Consider the following 25,867-nt stretch of genomic DNA (forward strand, 5'->3'; position numbering starts at 1 on the left):
TTTTTTTCCCCCGACGATGTTTGTTCCTTGAGAAATTATTTTTTTTTTTGTCTTGTTCTTTACCAGTCACGAAAGTACACACACACACATAGAGTACACAGGTGCGCGTACGCTCATTAAGTGAATAAATCATTAATTCCCAGTTGGGAGGAGGGGGGTCTCGATTCTTTTGTTCCTTGTTGTTCTTTTCGCATGACGTAGCAGGAAAAATTGCGCACCGACAAGAAAAACTTGTTGCTGGATGTCGTGACTCTGATAAGAACGACGCAACACAAAAAAAAAAGAGGAGGATTCACCTTCAAAAACTGGGGAAAAACGCGGACAAGTGCGCGCACGGCAACTGCCAAACAACTAGCCAAAAAAAAATAAGGGGGCAAACCACTTCCTAGACATATTCTTCTTCGTTCATCATCGTTTAGAAGAAAAGAGACGAGTCTCGTTAACTCGTTTAAATACTTTCCTAAAAAACCCATTTTTTGGGAAGGTAAAGAAAAGTCGACTGGATTATTATGACGATTCGAAATGGAATCGGAAAAATGCGCGCTGAAATCGAGTTCAGCACATCTTGATGGCCTCATTGGCGTCCGAGCTATTTAGATATATGTGCACAGTAGACTAGTCGGCAGACATTTTTTGGCTGCGACGGGGGGGCTTTCAACCGGAGATAAAAAAAAAGTAGAAAGAAAAAGAGAGAATTAAGAAAATTCGAATCATAAAAAGATTTTGAAGAATGGCTTCTTTTTCGTCTTCACGGAGGAGGAGGCCATTAGAATAATAAGAGAAACACTGAAAATTCCGTCGTGTTTTTCTTTCAAAAAAAAAAGAGAGAAAGAAAAGACAGAAAAGAGTAATGTATGGATTTATGATCTCTTCTCGAGTTGAGCTTCAACGAATGAATGGTCATCTTGGCCAGTGAAAGTCTTTTTTTTTTTCTTTCGTTGTTTCCCCTTTCGTCCTTTAAAGACAAGAGTCGACGTGCGGTGTACACACACAAGAGCGGCCATACATTCACGTCTTCTCTCTTCATTCGGAACCTCGTTTTTATTTCATTTCATTTTTGTTTTCTTTCTCTTAAAGAGACGCGCACGGCGACGACGGCTTGGATAATAAAGAGAGTTGCCATCGTCGAGAGATGCTTTGCTATACGACAGACAACAAGCCCGAAATGACAACATCCTCCAGGGCAGAAAGGAGAACCCCTCAAAAACACTCGACATTCTCCGAGGACGAGGGCCATCATTCAAATTGCGCGCCAGAGATTTCGCAAGAGAAACAAATTAAGGAGGTACTCGTCGGTTCTCTCTCCGGTGGATGAAAGACGTGCAACACACAATCGCGCTCACTTTCTATGAGCGTTGCGTATGATATATACGCCTGCCTGAGAGATGTTACAACAGCCCGAGAATCTCGTAAAGGCCCGTAGAGACCGCAGACGAAATTTTAAATTCACGAAAGAAAAAAAAAACGATTGTTTCGACCATTGAATCGCCATTTAGAATTTTCGTTTTTTTTCTTTCTTCGATGCATAATTCAATTTCTTTTTTTTCTTTCTTTCAGCGTGTGTGGAAAGTTTGATAAGGCCGGCACACACATTTATTTTGTCAAGTTCTTTTTGTTCAGCTTTTATTTTTTCGAAGGCCCAGAACGCCATTATCGTAATTCAATTGCGAGTAGACCTTGGATTTGATTCGTGACATGTAACCAAACTATAAAACAGTTAACGATTGTGTCGATGGAGAGTGTATATCTCTCCAAATCTAAACTACCCCGGCTGCTATACAGTACTATAATATCCTCGACCGCTCCATTAAAAGCCGGTGAAACAATGGGGACCCCACCGATGGTTGGCAGCCAGCAAACGGGGGAACAATACCGTTGCGCAATTTTTATTTATTTATTTTTTTTTTCTTTTGGAATCCAGATAATTCCACGCAGGGTTGCGAGTGGCGATTAAAGTTCGTGAGTCGAATAAAAAACAAAAAAACAAGAACTACACGATGGCAAAACCGCTATAGAGGACAAGAACGCGCACGAGAAATAAGCGCAATCGCTCCGAAAATAGATACACTAATAAGTGAGAGTGTTTCCATCCAACCCCCCACGCGATCCACACCCTTTTTTGCCTTAAATCCTCACCTTCCACACGCTCCGTGAGTGCTGAAAAAAAATCTAAAAAAAAAATAGAATTCCGTGCGGCCATGATCCCAATATGTCCAGCGTCGAGTGCGCTATTGTCATCAACCGTCGAAAATCGGCTCTAATTTATTGAGGTCCAAGGGTGAGCAATTATGTTTTGAGCAATCTGGAATTCCCTGGACTCGCCACTTTAATGGCGGACAATAAAAATTGGAATCGGAATGATTTTACAAGTTGACGTCGTCCCCGATTTCCAAACCAGAAAGTGCGACAATTATTTCATTTTTTCAGGAGGGGGGATTCTGAATGAATCGGTTAGCACCACGACAAGAAAAAAGTGACAATGTGTTGTGCACAGTGGCTGGCCTCTTGACTGACGGCAAAGGTTATCAACTTGATGTTTGATGGACGAGTATTTGTCTCTCTCTCTCTCTCTCTGCACTGCAGTCCAGCAGCTCGGTGAGAAAGAGAAAGAAAAAACAAGAACCCGGAGGAGAGGGCACGGTCGACGTCATTCAAAGTAGGTTAGAAAGAGAGAGAGAACGAACGAACGACTCTCGGTGAGTGTGAGTGAGCTCCTTCGGGTTCACCTGAAAAACGACCGAGTGTGTAGTACTTCTCTTTCTCTCTCTCTCTCTTACAACACTGAAAGAGACGTAGTAATTATGCACGCCGGTGCAAGTGGATAGGGAGGCTAAATAAGAAAGAAAGAAAAAAACACGCTGAAATTTTTTTTTTCGTTTTTTTCGTGACTGGATAATCGACAAGACAACGAGGATAGTGAGAGGGAGAAAAAGAGACAAGTGAGAGAAATCACGCAGAAAAATAGATCTTTTCACGGACTTGGGTTGTCTTTGTTGTACGTACTTATACAGAAGTTTGAATGGAAAAAAGGGTTTCCAGTCGGCAGCCAAAACAAACGAAAAACAAAATCCCAGTCGACAGCTGGGCATTTTTTTTCGGTCGTCTGTTTAATTTTGGTTTGATCTTTTCTTTCTTTTTTGTGAATGCGCTTACTATACTCGAGATAATATTTCCTTGAACTATTTCCTAAGGGGAAGCGGCGGCGGCGGCGGTCCCGGGGTTGATAACACTTGCGCATATTACATATTACTAGTTATACTAGACTACTCTCTGATAAACTGGTTATTATTTATTGCATTGATGCAATAACGTGATTCTCCACCGCAGCAGCAACAACAACAACAGCAAAAAAATAACTTATACAAAGAGATATCTAACAAACATGAGACCCCTTGTTTTGTTTTTTTGTTGTCGATAAAAAAAAAATTTCAAAAAAATTTCATTTTAATTTCTTTTATAAACGGCTCGAGGGGGGTAGCCGCCGATTCTCCTCTTCCTTTCGAAACGGGGCTCGGGTTCCTCGGCATGCATAATAGAATTATTAAGAAGGGGAGATATTAAGAGCGATCGCGTGCTAAGAGGAATCAGGCAACCGTGAACGATATCGGATAGTTCCAACGTGTAACGACGTCTTCTTCTTTACGACGATTGTGTTCGCCAGTTCAAAATCACGAAGAAGAAGAAGGAGAGAAGGATCTTCAGAAAAAGAGTGGGGGGCTATTTCAAAGTGAAAGTGTCGTTGTCGGCAGCGTTATGGAAAGTTTCGAACGTCGACGATGGCGAGCGACCGAGGAGGCGGCCTCTTTTCAATCAGACACGGGCTGACGAAAGAAAAAAAAGGCGACGCGCGCAGACTCGGGAGAAGAAAAAAATCAAAAAAAATCAAAAGTTTGACCCCAAACATTTTGTCTCTCTCTCGACGAGGGTGGAGAAATAAAGCCCCCTAAGGTCTCACTCCCGCCAGCCTTCTGTAAAAAAATCATTATTATCATATGGTAATTCCGAATTCGGCGATGATAACAAAAGAACCCTGAAATTCCACCCTCCGAAAAAAATAAAAATGTTTTTTCATCCGCTGGAAGGAGAAGAACAAGAGCTAAGGGCGACATGATGTAAGACGAAGCTGGTTCTAATGATGTGTGGGATCTTTTGTTTCTTTTGGGGGGAATTTCAGAATATCACGACGTCCCGATTTCAAGCAAAAAACATTTCGGATCGATGATTAGTCAGTCAAGTAATGAGATTGCCAGGGCAGAGCAGTGGCGTGTAGTAGTAGTAACAGTCGTCGACTCCGGGCCAAGTCGACTAGCCGAGTCGACTCCAGTGGCAAGAAAAAAGAAAAGAAGCAAAAGAGAGAGAGAGAAGGAGAGAGAAGGAGAGAGACTATACAAGGTAGGGGCCGGCACAGGTGGAAGCTCAGTTGTCGATCGACACGTGACCAACTTCCATCTCCGCTTTTCATTCCGGCAGCTCCCCTCGAAAAAGTCGAAACAAACTATTTGTTTTGTTTTTTTTTTGTAACCGAATTTCAACTCTGAAAATCAAACGAATCAAATTCCCAACAATTCCACCGATATTCCAATTTCAAAACCCCCAAAAAATCCTTCCTCTTCCGGGAGGTTGGCTTGTTTTTCCAAAGGGAATTTTTTTTTTAAATTCTCTTCACAAATTTTTGCGATTTGATTTCGATTCGAAAAAAAAAAAATAGAATTTTCGACAGTGTTGCCCGTGTGAGTTGTGTGTGCTCTCATCTTCCAATTCCGTTTTGTCGTGAACGCGTCGCCCTAATTTTTCCGAGCCAGAAAAATTATTACGAGACATCGAGAAGGGGCCGATCGTCTTTTGAAAAAAACCAAAAAAAGAAACCGGAAGAAATGGATCATATGACACTGTCGTCGTCCAAATAGTCTGACACGTTCCTTTTTTCTTCTTCTTCTTCCAGCAGCAAAAAAATACCACCCCCCAACCATCCGTTTTCCGGTGTTTGTTTTGACCGTGTCTACCTTTTTTTTTCTTGTGTGCTACGGTGCGGGACGTGATTTCTGGGTCTGTCAAATGGACCCGTGGACTTTTTGAGTGACCCAAAACAGCCAACTTGCCAACAACTCTTGTGATTTAGACTTTAAAACACCCTCAAAAGTCAATTGGTAAAACTTTTTTTTTTTTAAATTGGCGAGAAAAATCACTGGCCAATCAAAATCCGCGCCGAATTTTTAATTATTAAAAATCCACGAAATATAAAAGAAGAAGAAAAAACGAAGAAGGTGAAGACGACAAAAGTGCGACGACGAAGATGATGACCAAGTCCCGGTGGATGATGGCGGCAGGTCAGCGGCGGCCATTGAAGCCGCTGCTGTTCGTGCTGCCTCTGCTGGTTCTCTGGTTGTCCGTGTTGCCCGACTGCGCCCTGGCCGCCAAACGGAGCAACATGAACGCAGCGGGAGCTCATCACGGAGCCGGAGTAGGAGGAGGAGGAGGAGGATCGGCCGCTGGTGGCGGAGCATCGTCCAATCGGCCGAGAGCCGCCACCACAAAGACGACAACGACAACAACGACGACGACACCATCCAGCATCACGCCGGATGATTGGAGGTAAAAAAAAACAAAAACAAAAAATGTTTGAAATTCTCTTTGGCCTAGTGGTGAGATGGATAAATGCCGAGTCATTTTTATTTGATCAAACTCGGAAAAAAATGAAAAAAAAAAAGAAAAGGTGGATAGTATTTAACATAGTGGCAAGTAGTAGCTAACCAACAACAACACAGAAAACCTTGAATCGAGTTTCTATCGAAAAGGGGCTCCCACCTTTTCTCTCTGTCTAACCAAATTTCACCATTTCCTTAAGAAATAAAAATATTAGACAAACACACACAGACAGAAAAACCGGCCTTTTTAAAAAACCTTTCACCGATGGAAAATAAAAACAAAAAAGGTTTAGAGAAAAAACCCCAACTACGAAAATTGAACAATTTCCCCCTGCAGGAAAAAGGTTTCGATTTCATGTTGTCTTTTAATTTCCGTTTCGAACGGGAATGAGCTACTACATCAGCAACTACCGCAACAACTTTGTGATTATTCGATACATTGAGCGATAGCTTGATGATGATTCCCCTATAGATTACGTTCACTTTACCCATCGCTAGTGAACTCCGGCTGGGGAAAAAAAACTAAAAAAAAAACTCTCTCTTTTTTTTTTTCTTTGGGAGGGAAAGTTTGAAAATAAAATAAAACGCCCTGGAAAAAAATAAAATAAACGAAGGTACAAAAAAAAATCTCTGAAAATCGTTTCGCACTTAACGTCGGCGAAGAAGCGCAAAGTTATCAAATCCAATTTGTCAATAAGAAAGATAAAGGCTAGCCAGCCAGGCAAAAAAGAAAAAAAGAGATCATCATTTTCATTTTTTTTGTTTTTCCTTTCCAGTTTTAACTTTTTTCTTTAACTGGGCATTTGTGGAGTAGTAGGAGGAAGGAAATTGTTTGACATTATCGTATAAAATGCTTGAATGGAAAGCCAAACAACTGGACGGGAATGGAGACCGAAGAATCCAGTGTGTGTGTGTGTGTGTGTGTTGGCCAGCGCCAAGTGCCATTGACTGACCGAGTTAAACGACCAGGACAAACTAGCGGCAGGTGTGTGCGTTTGTGAACGAGTTTTTTTTTTTCTTTCTGTTTGTTTGGTTGCACACAAAAAGTCTATCTGTTTCTGATTTTAACATCAGACGAGGGGGAAAAAAAAGAAATGAAAGAAAAAGAAATGACGCGTCAAGTGGCCTGGAATCTAAAGCACTTGGTTTCTTTTTTTCTTCTTCTTCTTCTTTTTTACTCACGAAACTCTAAAAACGGACAACTCCATTTGACTTGCCACCCACACACACGTACGCGAGAGAGAGAGAGACGTCGGCAATCGCTCGAGAGTCACGATCTCTTCGCAACGAAAGAAAACCACCACCAGCACCAGCAGCAGCACCACCACTACCAATTGGTGTGGCCTTAATAATCTCTCACTCTCTTTTCTATTTGGATCGACGACTCCTCTCTCTCTCTTATCATTTTCTTATTACAACCTGCCAGTTTTTTCTTGGCTGGGGCCCCTCTTAACTACCACCTTCGGACAATAGCGGCAGAGTTGAGAAATTATTTCATCCACATTTTTTGGTGGGGTTGTTGTTGTGGCGGCTGCTGCTGCTGCTGGTCGGGCCCGACCTTGCGCCAGCCGGCGGACAATGTCGACCGATCACTTTCGACGATGACGGAATCCACTCAGCCGCAAACGGTTCAACCCCCCCCCCCCCCCCATCCAACCGAACAAAAAAAAAAGAGCCGACTCGCTTTCTATTAATATCGGCGTGATGATGGCGGGCGAGTGTCCGGTCGTCGGCGCAAAGTTCAGATTCAACCAAATCATTTTCCGCTGGTTCCCACGACATCAATTTCATTATTTTAACCTAAAACAACTTGACGCTATTCAGAATAAAAATTGGATTTGTCTAGAATAATCCAAAAATCCAGGGCATCCCAACACAATGACGCCACGTTCTCTCTCACTGACTCTCTCAAGAAAGACAATTCGACTTGGTAACACAAGTGAATTGCGCATAATAAATCGGTCGGAGAGAGAAAGAAAAAGAAAAAGGGGGAAGCGAAAAGACGCAAGAAAAATTATGAAATGATACACAATAAAGAAAGACAATGAACCGTCGTCCATTCACGAACGTGCCCAAAGTCCAGTGGCGCAATCGACAAACTTTTGATGTTTGAAAGTTGCGCGCGGTGGCCCCGGTCCCCAATCGATTGACACGTAATGGGGTTGTTGTTATTGTACTAAAGAGATGGGAAGCGGGAGATATAAAAAGGCGTGTCCTCTTGTCATGATTTGTCGTCATCCCAACAACCCCCCGCAGATTTTTATTTCCATAGGAAAAAACAAAAACAAAAAATGTGTCGTCGTCGTCGTTTTCTTTTTACACAACGGCGCCCGAGAGGTCGACGTCGCCGACGGAAAGTCAATGATGGGCGCGGTCGGGATTTTCTTTTTTCTCAATTGGTTTTGTGTGTGTGTGTGTGTCGGCGCGAACGCGTGTCACGCCAAGTTCCCCCTGGGAAAAATCGTGTGGTCGAATGAGGGGGGAAGAAAGAAAAAATGAAACAACAACAACGAGAATAGTCACACAAACGACTCCGAAAGTTCAAAAAAACAAATGAAGGCGGTACAGAAACGAAAAGTTGAACAGAAAAGAAACAAAAAAGAGAGTGAAAGTTGCGATTATGATCACCTCCTTCAAGGAGGGGGGAGGGCAAATTGCCGTGAAAAAAAAGGAGAATTGAATAACACATTTTTTTTGTTTCGTTCATTTTTGATGGAACGGGCACACACACACTCGAGAGATGGAAAGCCCAACCAAGTGGAGAGACCAACACAGTCCATTTTGTAAAATTTTGATTTGAAAGAAATTTTTTGTGTGTGTCCCTTTTGGAAATTGCCGGCCAACGATAGCCCATGAAATATTGGGCTCCACCCTTATTTTTCTTTCTTTCTTTCAAGCAGGATAGCACCACACACGCAACGGCATTTGTAGTTCTGGGGCAAGAAAAACCGCATCGGCTGCGGGTGATTCGAAAATTGTCTTTCATAAGAAATCGATTCCATTTGTGTCTGCCTCAATTTTTCCTTTGAAATTTGTAACTCGAAACTTTCGCGCCGTTCATCAAAAAAGTGAAATTCCCATCCAACAAACAAAAAAAAAAGGAAACAAATTCCTCGATCGAAAAAAAAAATGTTGTTGTACGGATGTCAACTCCTTTGGATTTGAAATATAAAGAAGAAAAAAAAAGGAACACAACAAGATGACAAAGTAGGGCCCTGCTTTACTATATGTTCACGATACACACACACACACAAAAAACAAGTAAGAAGGATAAAAAAAAAGGTCGGCGTTGTATGTGTGTTCGTGTTGGATTCCAACTGATATTTCAAATCATCAACTGTATATGCGCGGACACACGTTCGGGAATAAATAAAAGAAAAAAAACTTTTTTCCATTCCGAAGTGCCGACGCCCTGCGGGAGGAGATAAAAAAAAAGAAGAAGAGACATTCTTTCACAACCCCGTGATGATATTTGTCATCGTTGTCATCGCCTTTGTATTAACACACGAAGAAAAAGTCTTCAAAATTCAAATCGATCCGAAAAGAAGAAGGAAAAAAATAAATAAATAAATAAACATTTCGATTTTTTTGAACCGAACCAAGAAGAAGAAACCTGTTGGCCGCTCTTCTCCGCGGGAGCCGTCAGCCAATCAAAGAAAAGACTTTTTGGGTTGCCCGTCACTAGAAAATTTTATATTTATTTATTTATTTTTGTTTTCCCTTTAAATTTAATTTGTTTTATTTTATTTCTTATTTTGAAATTCGAAACGGCTTCCTTCTTTTCGGCCGGTGCTGCCTGGCCCTCCCGATAAGTCGAGGAGAAAGAAGGAAAAAAAAATAAAAAGAGATGGAAATTGTTTGGTTTCTTTTGTTTCACGTCACGCAACAACAGCGAAAAAAAAATGAGGAAGAAAATGTGTGTTCGTGAGTGCGTGTGTCGTTTTCCCCCCCGACGATATGATGGACATCTTTTCTAACTCGATGGGTCGAGCTCTACTCAAAAGGCCCCGTATTAGTCGGGAGGGGGGAAACACATTGCAACTACTCCGCTGGCTGCCAATCATCGAACCACTTTGATTCCAACTCTCGTCGTTATCCAACGCGATTCAGTCGATTTAGATAGTCGGTTCATTCCACTTCTCCAGTCGATAATGTGGGGAGAGACGACTATTCAATTTTTGAAAAAAATGTTACACACAACGAACCCCTATGAGAACTGGCAGCTGATTTCCTTTCACCGGGATATTCCCAAATGATTATTCAACGGTCAAATTCGATAGTGGGTGTGTAACAGACGCGCAGAGTTATTTGGGTTTTTTTTTCTTTCTTTTCTGATTTGATTCTTTTCTAACTCCCGTGAGTCGGACTTGTGAGTTGTTGTCCCCTTTTTGCTCGATTTGGTCAAGTCACTCTTTTCTTTTTTTCCTTCCTATTGAACCCCACCACCAACTCGTCTTCTCTATCCCGAATGTAGAGTCGTCACTGCAGCTCTCCCTTCTCGTCTACACGTTCCTTATTTTTTTTTTCTTTTTTTTTTCTTTCAAGAAAACACACATATATAAATGTGTAACGTGACCCTCATCAATCCTCCACGTCCGGATTGGACTGTAATTCCGGAGCAGCACAAAACAATTCCTCCTGCTGCGTCGGAGAGACTTCTGTATGTCTGTCTGGTCTCTCTCTCTCTCTCTTCTCTTCTCTCTTAGACACACACACGTTTGAAACTATTCCCCAATACGAAACGGTGATGAAAGAGAAGAAGACGAAGAAGAAAACGAAGAAGAAGAGAAAGAAGAAAAGGAATAAAAAAGAACGCTTTCTTTTTATGGTCGTAGCAACCATTTTCTCCCGACAGGTTTTTTTTTTCTTCTTACCTTCTTCTTCTTCTTCTTCTTCTCTTTTTACTTTTCTAACCCCCCGAAAGAAAAGAAGAAGAAGAAAAAAGGGATTTTTCTTCTTTGATTATTGATCAAGTAGACACACGATTGGGATAAGGCAATCATCCTGTCTATATGTGTGATTTTGATTCGATGGCCACAGAGAGAGAGATGAGCAACAAAGAGGAGCTTATCATTCAACAAGGAGCCAAGAGAGAAAGCTGCAACAACAACAGCACACTGCGCAAAAGAAATAAGGAAACGATACCGAGTTGGCTCTCTTGGCCTTCTTTAATCCCATAGAAACTCGCCAAAAGTCAATTTAATTGACCATCCAAGATTTCGACTCGGAAACACATTTCCCTGCCAATAATCGCCCTTGAAAAAAAAGAAGAAAGAAAAAGAGTGTGAACAAGGCGCATCTGATTTGTCACCGCCCAGCAGATAAACACCACACCGAAAACAGAACAAAAAAATGGCAGACCCCCAAAAATCACCGGATTTTTTGGGTTGTTTTGTTTTGTTTGGTTGTTTAGTTGTTGAGTGGTGAAAGGCGAAGCAAAGCGATAAGACTGGACTCTTCTTCTTCTTTTTCTTCTGTTGCTGTTTGTTACAAGGGGGCCGGGTCCCTTTGCTGGCTTCTTCGTGTGAATAAAAATGCCACCACCGACTGCGAGCGAAAGAACGAGAAAAGACGAATAATTTAGTTTTCGGTTCGTCAAGTTCCTGGATGGCGGCCAACGAAAGAAGAAGAAAAAAAAAATGCGCAACTTTTTTTTTTTAGATTTATTTATTTTTTTTCTTTTTTGGGGAGGACTCCCCGCCTTTTTTCGGACGCGGATATGCATCGGCGAAAAAATACAACCACCCTACAGCCAGAGATACCCCACGACGCATGAGCCGTTGTCTGCTAACCTGGATAAATAAGGCCAGCTTCGCTCATTTCGGCCAGGTTGTTTTTTTTTTTTTTTTTTTTTTTCGCGCAATTTTCGTCGCTAAAAAATTCGAAAATTTTAGCGGATTTTTTTTTTTTTTTCAAATTGAAATCGAATGGCGCCAAAAACAAAAATTTTGTCGTCGGAAGGGCAGAAGAGAAATTGCGGATGCAGTCTGGCCGGGCAGAAAATTGTTTCTGCCTTTAGATATTTGAGTTTTCCGTTTCTTCTTTCAGCGGCGGCGGCACGGACCGAATTGGATATGAGCGAATCTCGTTACACTGACCTCATAACACAAAGGAGAGCCGAGAAGAGGAAAACGGAGAGAGAAAGAAAGAAAGAAAGAACGAGCCCACAGAGAAAGAAGAGAGAGAGAGAGAGAAGAGACTGCGGAACGGCTTTTGCGCTAGTGCTGGGCCCCCGGTATGCAAATGAATGGTCTCTCTCTCTCCCTTCTGTCGAGTCCCCCCTCCTTTTGCAAGAAAACACACACACACAAGGTTCTTCTCTAAGCGTTGCAAAAGAAAAAAAAAAAGAACCGCACACGCTGAAAAAAAAAAGAGAAACAAGTTCAATGGCCGGCCACAATCAGCCACACGACAGTCTCCAGTCTCTCTCTCCTGGAAGGGAGCGACTTCCATCATGGCACATATATTCTTGATGTGGCCCTTTTTGTTTTTCTTCCTTTTAAATAAAAATAAAAAATAAAAAATGTCAAATGTCCAAATTTGCCTTCCACTTAGGATAGGAGATGGGGCAATTAATCGATACCTAATTGATTTTTGTTTTTCTTCCACAGAAGAAAAAATAAAAATAAAAAAGAGAAACGAGAGCTATACAAAAAGGGATGGCTTGTGTGTGTGTGTGTTGAGAGTGTGTGTTTGATGGTCACGGGCGATTGTGTCAATCACTTAACAAGAGAAGCCCAAAAGAGCGACAAGAGAGAGAGAAAGGTCGTTTCGGGGTACACAGTAACACACAGACAGATATTATTGATTAAAAGGGAAAAAATGCGCAGCATATCAACCGGAGAAAGAGAGAGAATATGTCAAACACCATTTCGTTTGATTGACTCTATCTTGCGTGATTTTGTTTTTCTTTCTCTTTTCTTTTCTTTCAGAAATTTTTTGGTTTTCGCCCTCGAAAAAATAAAATAAAAAACAAAACAAAAACTCGACTGAAAAGAAATGAGAGAGAAAGAGAAGTGAACTGGCAGAGCCCTGAAAGGGGCCGCTGCGTTGCAAATAGACGACACTGATGTCTGCGTGTGTGAGAACCCGTTGTCTACTACCGACGGACCATCTAAGGATTTCCCCCGCCATTCCATCACACACAGCACACAGCACACAAACCGTCCGAGAGTCGAACGACGCCACTGCCGCCGCCGACGAGGCCATAAAGTGACGGTTGGCTTTCTTCTTCTTCTTCTTCCTCCTTTTCATTTTCTCCCAACGGACAAAAAAAAATCAGCTGCTTTTTTTCTTAAATAGAAGAAACGTGTTTCTTTTCTTTCAGCGCAACATTCAAATGGGCAAGTCGGCCAGCGTCAGCTATCAGCTAAACAACAGCAACAACAAGTTGTGTGTGTGTGGGGATATCTTATGTACGTTTTGGGTTGATGAGCTACAGCGCTAGTTTTTTTTCTTTTTCTTTTTTCAATTATTAATTTATTTCGCTTCTACTTTTTTGTCGACCAGAGCGAGCAGAGTCTGCTGGGCTCTTGCGGGACTTGTCATATTTTCTCGGCGTGTTTTGTGTGTAGGTGCCGGCCGGCCCAGCGGCGGCTCGGGCGCCGATGACTAATTTTTCCCTTAAAAAGAAGAAGAAAGAAGAGAAGAGAAAGAAAGAAAAGGAATAAATGTTTGATTTTTTCTTTCTTTCTTTCTTTCTCCTTAGTGGACGAACAGGAAAAATATCTCCCGAGAAGAAGAAGAAGAGAAAAAAAGAGACGGGACGGGAGAGACCACCCGTTGAGAGATCGAGTGATGGATATAACTGATATGTTGTGTAACCCCCCCGAATTCACCGTTCCCTCCATCTTGATCAAGAAAGAAAGAGAAAAGGCCAACCAGTCGCGAGTAGAGAGAGAAAGAGGTGGCGCTATTTTCAGTCTGCCCGTACGTGTGTGTGTGTGTGGATTAGCGCAGATTTTCATTTTTATTTGGCGAAAAATGTTTGTGGCTGCTGGCCGAAAGGAGAAGAAGAAGAAGATTTCTCCACCTGATGACCTCTTCTTCCCTCCAACCAGCCACCTGCTATTATAAAGAGTGTCGGAGTGTGTGCAACAAGAAGAAAAAGAAAAAAAAGAAGAAAAAAGAGAAACGGCAAATAAATAAATAAAAATGAAAATAACCTTACAGCCATAGGAGATTGGCCGCAGACGGTGCAGACGGCCAATTCTGGCCGCACCAAAAAAAATAATAAAATTACAGAAAATATCGCGGACCGGATGTCCCTTACAAAAATAAAATAAAATAAAATAATTTTGGCGCAATGGATTAAAGAAGAAAAAACCAGGAAGGAGAGAAAAGTTATAACTGCGTAATAAAAGTAGCGCTCCGATCAATCGAATAATACAACAAAAAGAAAAATTCACGAAAAAAGACAAGAGCCCATTTGTTTGTCCCATCTTGTTTCCGTCCAGACCGTCGAAAAGGGCCAGGCCAGGCCAGCCCCTCCGACTCCCTTTAACACACACACAACACACACGCTCACGATAGATAGCGATGACGTCACGAACCTCCCCAGACGAGTTCATTCCCCCCTATACAACACATGCACGGGATGGATGATGATGATTCCCACCTTTTTTTTCTTCTTCTTTCCTTTCCTTTTCCCGGTTGTATTCATCAACTTCTTCTTCTTTGGGTTTTTCTTCGCCTCATCTGACCGAGTTGTTGGTCTCCCGGCACCGACCGTACAGTCGGCGGCCGTCGCCGGAGCAAAAAAGAGGAGGGAATGAAGAGAGGGGGGGTCCGTCCTCCTCCTCCCTAACACGTCGCCCGTTTTCCCGAAGAAGAGTGGGTTATCAGGTTGAGGAGAAAAGACACACACACACACACACACCTACAGAGAATTTCTGCTAGTCCCTTTCGTCTTTTTCTTCTCGAAAAAACAACAAGAAATCAAAATCATTTTTGGCCTTTTTTTTCGCATCGTCACCTTCTGAAAAATGATCATCACGTTTTTATTTTTCCACCATTTTTGCCGGGCTATACGGGCGACATTGTGCGCGTTAAAGAAGAAGAAAAAAAAATAAAACTTTTTTCGAGACATTATAGACGAAAAGGGTTGTGTGTGTAGCATAATGGGAGTTAAAGGTACCGTACACAAACATACGTCCTACATTTCGTCACGACGCTGGCCCACCAGGAGGAGGATATCAATGCCCACAGCTCACACACACACACACACAACACGGCGGGTTTTGAATAGCAGATTTTTTTTTTGGGTTATTTGGTATTTTATTTAAAATAGGCGCAAAAATAAACCGCACTGTCTGGGACGCACTGGTCCAGCAGCAGGCGTCTGAGAAAGTGTGCGACAGACACGATGACGCCCTAACGTCACCAGTCGCTCTTGTCGTCCTCATTCATTTTTTTTTCTCCATTTGTGAATGGGACGAAATAAAAATTGTTCAAATGGTGTGGAAGCGACAACAACATGTTTTCCAGTTGCCACGGCGACGACGACGCCATAGCGTCAAGAGAGATTAGGAATCTTTTCGAGATAAAAAAGAGAAAAAAAGGGAGTGGCCGGTTATTCGTGTGTCCTTAAACGGCCGAGAAAAATGTCGATACGATTAGCGCTCCCTAAACAACCGGGAAAAAAAAGGATGGCCACCAAAATAAAAATTACTTTTTTTGTTTCCACCGCAGGGAGATAAAAATAAAAAGGAGAAAGAGAAGAGAGAAGATTCACCTGTGTCTTTTTGATTATCTCCTCGGTTACGTCATAATAAAAACGACCAACAACAACAACCCAACAACCCAAAACTTTTTTTTTTCTAGGACCAATTTCTGTTTTGGGGAGTTTGGGTTGTGTGTTTTTTTTTATCGGGTTCCCCGCTAATTGATTGATCGCCCACCGATAGAAAAAACCGCGCCGGAGGCAAATAGGATAAAAGCGAACGAAACCATCAAACTGTTCCGAAAATGGCGAGATGGATACTCAAATATAAATCAATGAATAGTACATGAAGATGGCCAGGGAATATTGTCAGCTAGTTACGTCACCCCTCAAACTAGCACCAATAGTCAAAAAAGAAAAAAAGAAAAAATCCCGACCTATTTCGTTCGGAATTCACCCGTGTCGTCTCTTTCCTTGAAATCAAAATAAATCAAAAAAAATTTCAACAACAAAAAAAAAAGTCGTCGTCAAGTGGGAAAACGAGAAACAACATTTCAAATGGCACACACGAATGAAATCAAAGAGAAAAAATTAAAAATAAACTTTCGAATAGGGGGAAACGGGAGAGAGGGCGGATCCGGTCCTTCCTCCCGAAATGATTATTGTGACAGAATCACGCGCCGTCGAGCGCCCGTTATGTTAATATTTGACTTGGCGGATAACAAATGAGGTGAAACATGAAACACTCCCGAAAAAAGAGTTCCCACCTCCTTCCTTCCCACCTCCCACCTGTTTCTTTCGGTTCTCACGATTCATCGTCATTCACCCAACCCCCCTTTTTTTTCCTTCCAACTTCTTCTCCTTCGTTCACGAATTGAAATTGACTGATTTTCTCTATGCCCCCTCGAGCGATTCCATTTGTCGAATTTCAAATTGGTTTCCGTTCCAAGTTGCGCGGAACTAATTTCTCGTCTGTTTGTTTGTTTGTCTGCAATTGTTCCAGGGATCCGTACGTGTACAGCCTGTTCGAGATCACCCTGTCGGCCATCGATTCCAAACTGCGACGGGTCGACAGCCTGGAACGCAACATGGAAATGATGCTAGCCAAATTGAGCGAGAACACGGCCCGCTCCGACGCCATTCTGACTCAACTCAAAGTCATGGACGGTCGAATCAACCGGCTGTCGCCCGGATCATCGGCCACCGCTTCCGGTGGCGCCACTGCAACAGGTGGTGGGGGAGGCAGCGCTGGAACCTCGTCCGGCTCGTCGTCTAGCGATCGCGAGTACAGCCTGGAGCCGCGCATCCTGGCCCTGGATGAAAAGGTCAGCCAGATCGGCTCCAAGCTCAACGTCCTGACCTACCAGCTCGACTCCAACAGCCTCTTGTGGGCCGGACTGGCCAATTACAACGAGACGGGCAGAGCCGGATCGGACGACTATGTTTCGTCCAGCAGCGAGCAGGCCCGGGCCTACATTTCGGTACCGCAAATCCGCGGGGACAAACTGATCGACCGGAGGGGATCCGACTGGAGCGCCAACGGCGAAGACACTCCGGAATCCATCCGCACGACCATGGCCAGTATGGACCGGCACCTCAAGATCCTGATCGAGCTCTTCTCCGAGCAGATGGACAAGATGATGAGCGCCGTGGCCGACGTCCGCACGGCCGTCATATCATCCAGCCCCGCCGATCCTTCGTCGTCGCTCCTTCTGACCGCCTCCTCCTCCGCCGCCGAGTCCCCGGTTCTCCTGTCCAGCGGCCGGTCCTCGTCGGCCGTCAGCAACGCCAAACTCGACCAGCTCTACCAGAAAATGGCGCCACTGCTGGACGTCTCCGAGAAGATGGATCAGGTGTGGAACGTTTTGATCGGCGCCAAAAGTTCCGTCGACTCGCTGGTGCCCACCTCCGAGGCGCTCCTGTGGCAGACGCAGCGCCAGGAGCGGGCCCTGACCGACATCCACGCCGAATTGAACATCAAGACCAAGCAGATCATCGACAATTTGAATCTCCTCCAGCTGGGCAGAGAGCCGAGCCAACAGGGAGCCGTGCCGGGCATTTCCAGCAGCACCAGCACCTCCAGTACCTCCAGCACGACCAGCACCAGCAGTCGGAGCACCGCTGGCACTGGCACCGGCGGTGCCAATTCGGCAGCAGCCCCGAGCAATTTGACCAAACGATCCAAGAGCGACGCTCACGACGCCGGCCTCATCCTGGCCAACAAGCCGCAGGAATCGCAACAGGTGTCGGTCACATTCAAGCAGACGGAAATCCCAACTAGCCGCGGGGTGGTCGGGTCCGGAGGCGTCGGCACCGCCGCCCAATCGCTCATCCGAGCCCAGGAACTCTCGCCAGGGCCGGTGGTGGCGGCCGTTTTGGCAGCCGCTAAATCCTCGACGACGACCACGTCCACCACCACGACAACGACGCCCCTGCCGCATTTACTTCCGCTTCCACCACCCGAGGTGGTTCCCATCCCTTCCGACATTATGGACAGCGAATTCCTGCACGACGACCCCATCGTCGTTCTGACGGCCAACCAAACGTCGGCCGGCCTTAGTTCCTCGTCGTCGGGCGGCTCGGCCAAATCGGGCGAAAGCAAAAAGGCCCAGTCGTCGCAGCCATCGACGGCGTCCGTTTCGGCGGCGGCGGCGGCCGTCATCGCCGCCGCGGCGACGGCCAACATTTCGTCGACGACGAGCCGCTCGGTCCTGCTGCAGCACATCGTTCCGGCCGGCCCTACCGAGCGCTCGCGCATCCCAAACAACTCCAACGTCATCTTCCCGTCGGTCAAGAACAAGCCGGGCTTCACCAACACGACATTCTTCTACGACTACACCACTCCGCAAAATATTCGGGTAAGAAGAAGATGGAAAATAACCAAAAGTTGATGGTTTCAGCCGGCCGCCCATGTTTAGACATTGGGGAATCAATGATATATGTATAACAAATCAAATCAAAAAGTAGAGAATTTAGCAGTGGCCGTCGTCGTCCAGTTAAGAGAAAGCTTGGACGAGATGCCGTACAAGGGTGGGCACGGGCCGTTATTATTTATAGACTTGAGCAGCGGCAGCGGCGGCGGCGGCTGCGGCGGTGGAATAAAGACTGAATCCACATCGGACGGGGGTTCAAAGATTACGCAAAGAAGAGAGATGGCGTCATATCTCACTGGGCAGCAAAAGAAGAAGAAGAAGAACGTAACGGCAAACGCCCAGAGGCCTTTTGCTGCCAGCCTATTAAACAAGTCAACACCCTCCAGTCTTCTTCTTCTTTTCTTTTTTCTTATTTTTTGAAAGAAGAAGAAGAAGAGACTGAAATGTAGGACAAGTCTTTTGATGATAACATCATCCACACACAGTTTGTCTTCTTCCACCTTCAACAGTTGTGTGTGTGTTTCTCTTTCTTTCTTTTCTGGGGGACTTGATTGACAACTGGTTGCCCAGTCAAGTCAGTCCGCCGTGCAAATGTTGTCTGATTTATTAAAAAAAAAAAAAAATGTAATCCAACACTTGGAGAACTTGATTTCTGACCGTTTCTTATAACTTTTTCTTTCCACCCCTGTCATATATGTAGGGCTACTCGTGCGCTGAATTGAAGGAGCAAGGACTGACCAAATCGGGCATCTATTACCTACTCATTCGCGGCACCAGCTTCTGGTACATCAAGGTCTACTGCGACATGGAGGCTGCCAATGGCGGTTGGACGGTAATGGATCATTTATTTATCTCTCTTTCTCTCTCTCGTGGAAAGAAAAATCAAAGGGAAATAAAGGGGGAAAAAATATCAAAATGGGCCCGACCCACTTCCACAGATGAAGAGAACTTCATCAAGCGAAACAAGATCTATTGAATGTGTACATCGAAAAAGGGAAAGAAGAAGAAACAAACCAGTTTGGTGGTAAAATAAAAACAAAAAGAGGGGGAGATCCTGCAGCAGCAGCAACAGCACGAGGAGGTTCTTTTTTTATTACCACACACCGTGAAGAAAAGAAAAGAAAAGATAGAAAAAAAAAGGGTTAGTGGAGTAGTGGAGTTTGGTGTGTGTGTGTACGAGCGTGAGCGTTGGACCGGTTCTTTTCTCCGCGACTGGAAGGTGCGGATCTCTCATCCATCAACACATATGGACGGAGGGAGGTGAGTGGGGGAGAGTGGGTGGGTTGGTTGGGAGGTAGAGTCTCTAGCCAGTGTCAGAAGTGTGTATACATACAAGTATTGGTATTAGTAGTAGTAGTAGTAAGTGGGCGGTGTGTGTGTGTGTAGAGTGGCAACAGTTGCCGACACAGAGAAAAGAAGAAAATGGTGGAGGAGAGAAAGGAAGACGACGCCAGAAGGTGGTGAGGAACTCTGCTGGATTTAAGAAAAAACAAAAAAACCGAAGGAAAAATTTTCCGAAAATGTTTTTTTGGGTTGAAATTCCTGAACAGGACCGAGAGCTCTTCTTTCGACTATCTATTCCAAACAGGTGAGAGGAGTCTAAGGGTTGGGCTAATGACCCTCACGTCTCGTTTCACCAGACACAAGCGAATGAATGAAAAAAAAAACTTGAAATTCTCTTCTTTGTCTTTTTCTTTTGGGTTCCCAAAGTCCTTAGCGTCTGGAACGAGAGCAGCCAGCGTGAGCGTGTGTGTGTCCCCAAAGGAACACGAGATCAACATGACCGATATGTGCCCCGGTGTGTGTTGTTATTCCCTTATTCGAGTCGAGGGAATTACACTGGGAAAAAAAGAAAGAAAAAGAAAAGAAGCTAACGGAGAAAAATCGAATCGGGTTCAGACGCATAGAGAGAAAAGGACGGCCATGTATGGAGAAAGTCTCTCTCTTTCTCTCTTTGAACATTTCTGGGCTCCCTCTTTCTTTCTCTCTCTACTGTTGCATTCAACATCTATACACTGTACAGATGAATATCTCACTCTAGAATAATAGGGAAGACACACATTTCTGCTCAAACAACCCAAAACTCCCAAAGCAATTGATACAATTCAAAAAGGCGACTCTAGGAGAGAAACAAAAATTGAACAAACAACAACCAGACATGGAATATTCTTTTTCCTTTTTTTTCTTTCCGATTGAGTAGGTCAGTCATTGTGTGGCGAGTTTCTTCGACTGGAAAGTTCACTCGGCGGGAAATGTGTGTGTGTGTGTGTTGCGTCGAGAGTCTATCTGCCCTTCCAATTAGATAGCCATTGATGCGATTCATCAATTTATCTCCATGACCGGTATTAAGTCACACACAAGACTCGTCAAAACATTCTCAAAAAGGGACGACGAGAGAAAGCTGATCATACTTTTCTCTTCTTCTTCTTCAAGAAATAAAAGAAGAAGAAGGGGCGCTACTTGCCCATGCCACACACGCATCCACTCCGACCTGTCCCGGATTGGATTACCGTGTTTCGTTCTTTCTTTCGTTTCTTTTGATCCTTGGAAACGATTAAGCCTTGATAAGTAGTAGTAGTAGTAGTAGTAGTATTGAAACTCATCCACCGGTAGGGACCTTTGACACCTTTTCCGTCTCATTTCTTCCACCTGACATTTCATTTTGATACGGAAGCCGCTGGAGATATCAAATGGGTTTCCATCGACAACAACCAAAAGGGCGCACACGCGCTCCGTGATACGGCTCGCGCGTGTAGAGTCAAGAAAAAAAAGGGGGGAGGAAGTGTACATAAGAAGGTGAGATCGTGGCGTTATAACCACACGTATCGCGCAGCGTCATCGCCGACAAACAAAAGAAAAAGGGAGAAGAAGAAGAAGAAGAAGAAAAAAGGCTATCGTGTCGGGATATCGGCACGCGGGATATTTTTATTTTTCTTCAAAAGGATTCCTAACCGATAATATTTGATTGTGTGTTTTTTTCGATTGTTGGTTTTTGGTGTGTTATTCGATGGATCACTGATTTCACGATTTTGTCACGCGCCAAAAAAAAATGTTTGAAATCTGAAATCATATTATTATTATTATTTTCGTTATCAGGTGATTCAAAGGAGAGACGATTACGGCGGAGATAACCGAGAGAATTTCAACCGAGACTGGGACGATTACAAGAGCGGATTCGGCGATCCCGATCACGAATTCTGGCTGGGAAATGAAAACATTTACATGCTGACCAACGCTGAAGATTATTCGCTGCGAGTCGAACTGGAGGATTTCGAAGGCAACAAAAGGTAAAACCACAAAACTTGAATAAATAATATCCAAATAGTTCAAGCGGAAATGATTTCGGGAGTCAAAATTTAAAATTAAAAAAAAAAAAAAGGTAAGAAAAGGAGGAATGGGGAAATTGTCAGAAATCTTTGGGATGAAAAATAGCCGCGCCCTGACCCGAGACGAGTCTGCGCGTGTATCGTTCGAAACCAATTTCTAAAAAAGAAAAATCCCTCGAAAAAAGAAAGAAATAAAAAACCGGAGAAAAACGAAATGAGCGCCGAATTTACATGGAGCGCCGGCCATCAGCACTCTTCCCAGAGATTGCGTCATGTTTCAAACATTAACGGCATACGAAAGAGAAGGGACGAAAAAAAGAAAAGAAAGAAAGATGGCTGATTGAATATGGCAGATTTTCATTCGTCGACAACGACTGATAATCAGCTCGTTAAAATGTTAATTCATTCCAAACAAACAACAATAGACACAAGCCAGAGGCCCCGCATCGGGTGTCCCATTCTCGTCGGTGAAAGAAGAAGAAGAAGAAGTTTGTGTCGACAACTCAAAATTCTACCAAATCTTTTTTCTTCCTCCCTTTTTAAACAACAATAAAACGATTTCATTTCTTGTCGCAGATACGCCGAATATTCAAGTTTCAAATTGTATTCGGAGCGGGAACAGTACAAACTAGAGATTGGCGGATATACGGGCAACGCCGGAGACTCGCTCAACGATCCTTGGTACGGCTCCAACTTGAGTCCCTTCTCCACATACAATCGGTAAAAATTAAAAAAATAGAAACAACTTTCTCTTATTGCGCGGCGCATCGGTCGTAAAAAAAAAGCGGAGAGATACTAAATGTGTAAATCCGATTCAAAAATATTAAAATAAAAAAGGGACAACGACCGATCCAGCCTCAACTGCGCCTCAATGCTCAAGGGCGGCTGGTGGTGGAAATCGTGCGGACGAGGACTCAACGGCATCTACCTGACGGACCCTCAAGATCTGACAGCCAGACAAGGTACATATACAATTTCGTCAAATTTGTTTTCAATCGAATCTTTTTCATTCATTTGTTTGTTTCGATGTAGGGATCGTCTGGTTCCGCTGGCGCGGATGGGATTACACCCTCAAACGGGCCACGATGATGATCCGACCGCGACACTATGGCAAAGAGCCGTCGACCAACAATCCTCAAGAGAAACCTACAGCGGCGGCATAATTGTCGCACGCCCGACCAAAATTTATTTGATTTAAAAAAAAAAGGAAAATGGAATCCATCAGATCCGAAACCCCCCCCAGACACTCCCACCCACTTCAAAACTCGAAATTACAGTAAATGAAACCACACACGTTTTATTCCGTCAACCAGTCATTTTTTGGTTCTTCTCAATACCAAAAAAAAAAACCTTTTAGTTCCACACCACTCAATTCAAATTCCCCTTCAAAAATCCACCGCCAGAGTAGCAGTATTAGTTGATACACACAGCCATTTTTCAAACTCAAACCAACAAGAAAAACTGATCAAGATGACGAAAAAGAATCGCGATCACGATAAACCCACAGCGATATTCCGTTTCTCTAGTGAAATCCCTTTCCCCCTGTTTCAGCCACAGTTTTGTGAAAAGTGGTTAACTCGTTCAACACATCGAGGCTAAAGTTTCAAAAACAAAAAAAAACCCAAAAGAACAAAATCTTAAAAAATAACACCCGTACATATTAGACATATACACAACGCCCCCCCCCCCCTCCCAAATGTCCAGAATGGACAGTAATCACGCTCCTTCTGGAGGAACTTATCGTGTAAATACCTATTATTTTTAAATAATATTTTTCTCCGAATCCTTCCCCTCTCCTCCTTACTGCCCAAAATACCGAAAAATGTTGTACACCTCCTCCCACCCCACCCCCCTCAACACAATCACACACTGCCCTCCAACTTGCAGTATATAGAAGAAGAAAGAAAGAAGAAGCCCACGATATTATTTTTTTTCGAATTTTTTGAAACCAATTTTCTAATCTGTTCGTTTGTTCATGTTTTTTCTCTCAAAGTGAAAGAAATTCCCATCTCTGAAAAGCAAAAATGATAATTATTACTTTTTCAAATGCTGTCAACGACACACACCCCATTCTTTCCGTCTCTCTCTCCGGTTTGTCTACTTCCATTCTTTCCATTTTGTGTTTAGACAATTCGCCCTATCCAGATTTTTTAGTTTGATTCCACGATTTTCCTCTTCCTTATTTAGTATGAAAAAGCCATGTAAAATGAGGTCTCTGTCTGTTTTTTGTTTTTTTTTCAAAAGTCTTCCCATTTTTTTTACTCCATTCCATTCGTGCAAAACAACAAAAAAAAATCCTGTAGCTGTTTAGTTCCACGGTAGAACGAAAACCTTCTTCCGTCCACATTCTCATCTCTGTCCAAATTTTCTCCTTCCTATCTCTCCCCCTATACCAAACGGGTGTTTGAAATCATGTGCTGGGCACTTTTTTTTGTGGAATCTTCCAGTTGATATATAATAAACATTATAATCTCTCCAAAAAGAACACTTGGGGAAAGGAAACAAGAATATAGTGTGTGGGTCAGCACTCACCCATGGCTGGGTAGAAGACATCGTAGACAACCTTTCTGGCAGGGACTTCGGGCTTTTTCTTCTTGGCTTTGCAGGGAGACTTTGTGTAGGTGCCAAGGATCCTTTCATCTGTCTTTTGAATCTGGAGAAGTAAACAGAAAAATTACAAAATGTTTGCTACCAGGGAGGCCACCTGTTGGCCTGACTGAGAATCGTGAACAAGTGTCTCGTTATCAATTTACAAGGTAAGCATTTGCAACTGAATTGATAATGTCACATAATTCAATCATACATTCGATTTGAGCTGTTCAATTTCCTCCAGCAGCTGCAGAGCTTCATCTGCATAGAGATCATTAGCATTGGCATCTTTCCTTCTGCTTCTCTCGTCTGATTTTTTCCCCAGAATGGTGGTACGGATTTCCAACCGACGAGGCATGATCCCTGAGCAACACAAGAAAACATTATTGCATCAACTTTAGGATCAACTTATAATTTGGAAATACCATTGAATGGGTCTTCCCGGAAACTGTAGAGGAAAAGTTAAAATGCTTTGTTTGTTGTTGGGTTTTTTAAGTCTTGGCTTCACTAGATTGTCATCACTTAGAGAATCACACCCCAAGTTCACAACCACGAGAAATACAATCAAAAGACCAAGAATAAGAATCGATTCCAGATAAAAACGTTATTAAAATCTCCACCACCACAGGTGTATTGAGCCAAGAATATTAATTGGGCGGGAACCTGCACTTGCACACCATAATTCACACAACAAACAAAACAAGTCGACAAAGAGGCGCGTAAAACTACCCGGTCGCACTCTGTCGGCCTTTTCGAATTGTTTTCTCGTCGTCGTCATGACGACGTGAAAACGTGGTGGTTGCCAAATTGGATTAAATCGAAACTAATCCTGCATAAATAATGTAGTCCACAACTTCAAAAAAGAAAAAAGTCACGAGAACACACACACAAAAAAATAGTAAAAGACAGAACTCGTTTATTCTGAAGCTATTACCCGGGTTATTAAAAAAAAGCAGATTAAAAAAACTGATAAGACGTTTTTATATTTTTCGAACCGGTGATGCGGTTGTTGTTCCATCAACTTTTTTTTTATATTTTATTTTAAAAAAAGAAAAAAAAAGTCCGGTGTGAGTTTTGTTATTTGTTTTTATTTCTTGATCGTGACGAGGTCGTGTGCTGCTGACGCCCGTTCGACTGAAAACGAACACTGGTTTTCTATGATAATTTTCAGCCATTCCTTTTAATCATGCTCTCTACTCTCTCTAGAGAAAAGAGAAGAGAAGAAAAAAAACTGTTAACGGGACGTATATATACAACACAGACGGGAAACACGTACACACAGCCGGAGAAGAAAAAAAGAAGAAGAAGTATAACGTACATTAACATTGCCTGAGGGAACAGCAGTCAGCGATCCGGTCGCCCGTGTCACACACAACGGAAGAAGTTGCTAAAGCCAACAACCCGCATGCTCTATCTCTCTTCAAACACACACACGCACATACAAAAAAAAAAGCAACGGGTCCTTTTGGCTGTGCATGAGAGTCGTGGAGCGAGTCGGCGACAGCTGAGAATCGTGAGCCGTTCTGCTATAGCAGTGCAGACAACACAGAGAGAGACCAACAAAACCGGCTATGGTGAAATAGTGTAGGGCTAACTATAAGAGAGTCACATTATTCCTTTGTGCACAGAGCTCTCTCGCCCCCCTACCAGCAGAAAAATCAAACTCAAGTGCGCGCGCTCGGAGAGTCTCTACTTACTAGCAGACGAGCGCATCTGAAAATTCAGTCGTCGGCCACAGCTCAACTAGACCGGTTCGACATTAGCCACGGTCCA

The 25,867-nt window shown here is 43.4% G+C and overlaps 2 protein-coding genes across 5 annotated transcripts in view; one reads left to right on the top strand and one right to left on the bottom strand.

The window, feature by feature from the left end:
- Positions 1–25,552, bottom strand: part of LOC124198858 (serine/arginine repetitive matrix protein 2-like) — a 37,565-nt gene extending 12,013 nt beyond the window's left edge. For all 4 annotated transcript variants that reach the window (XM_046594913.1, XM_046594915.1, XM_046594914.1 and 1 more), the window contains exons 1-4: positions 25,413–25,552; positions 24,520–25,296; positions 24,309–24,457; positions 24,038–24,158 (exon numbers count right to left, since the gene is read on the bottom strand). In XM_046594913.1, the coding sequence (XP_046450869.1) occupies positions 24,038–24,158; positions 24,309–24,452 (265 nt within the window). In that variant the 5' untranslated portion in view covers positions 24,453–24,457; positions 24,520–25,296; positions 25,413–25,552. The remainder of the gene's footprint in view (positions 1–24,037; positions 24,159–24,308; positions 24,458–24,519; positions 25,297–25,412) is intronic.
- Positions 4,383–23,987, top strand: LOC124198861 (uncharacterized protein YMR317W-like). The gene is made up of 7 exons (XM_046594925.1): positions 4,383–5,592; positions 16,310–18,164; positions 18,880–19,011; positions 21,276–21,466; positions 22,082–22,225; positions 22,343–22,467; positions 22,538–23,987. The coding sequence occupies exons 1-7, from the start codon at positions 5,294–5,296 to the stop codon at positions 22,666–22,668; spliced, it is 2,877 nt and encodes a 958-aa protein (XP_046450881.1). The 5' UTR covers positions 4,383–5,293; the 3' UTR covers positions 22,669–23,987.
- Positions 25,553–25,867: the final 315 nt, after the last annotated feature.

Source organism: Daphnia pulex, chromosome 7 (assembly GCF_021134715.1).
Source record: "Daphnia pulex isolate KAP4 chromosome 7, ASM2113471v1".
Taxonomy (NCBI): Eukaryota; Metazoa; Arthropoda; class Branchiopoda; order Diplostraca; family Daphniidae; genus Daphnia; species Daphnia pulex.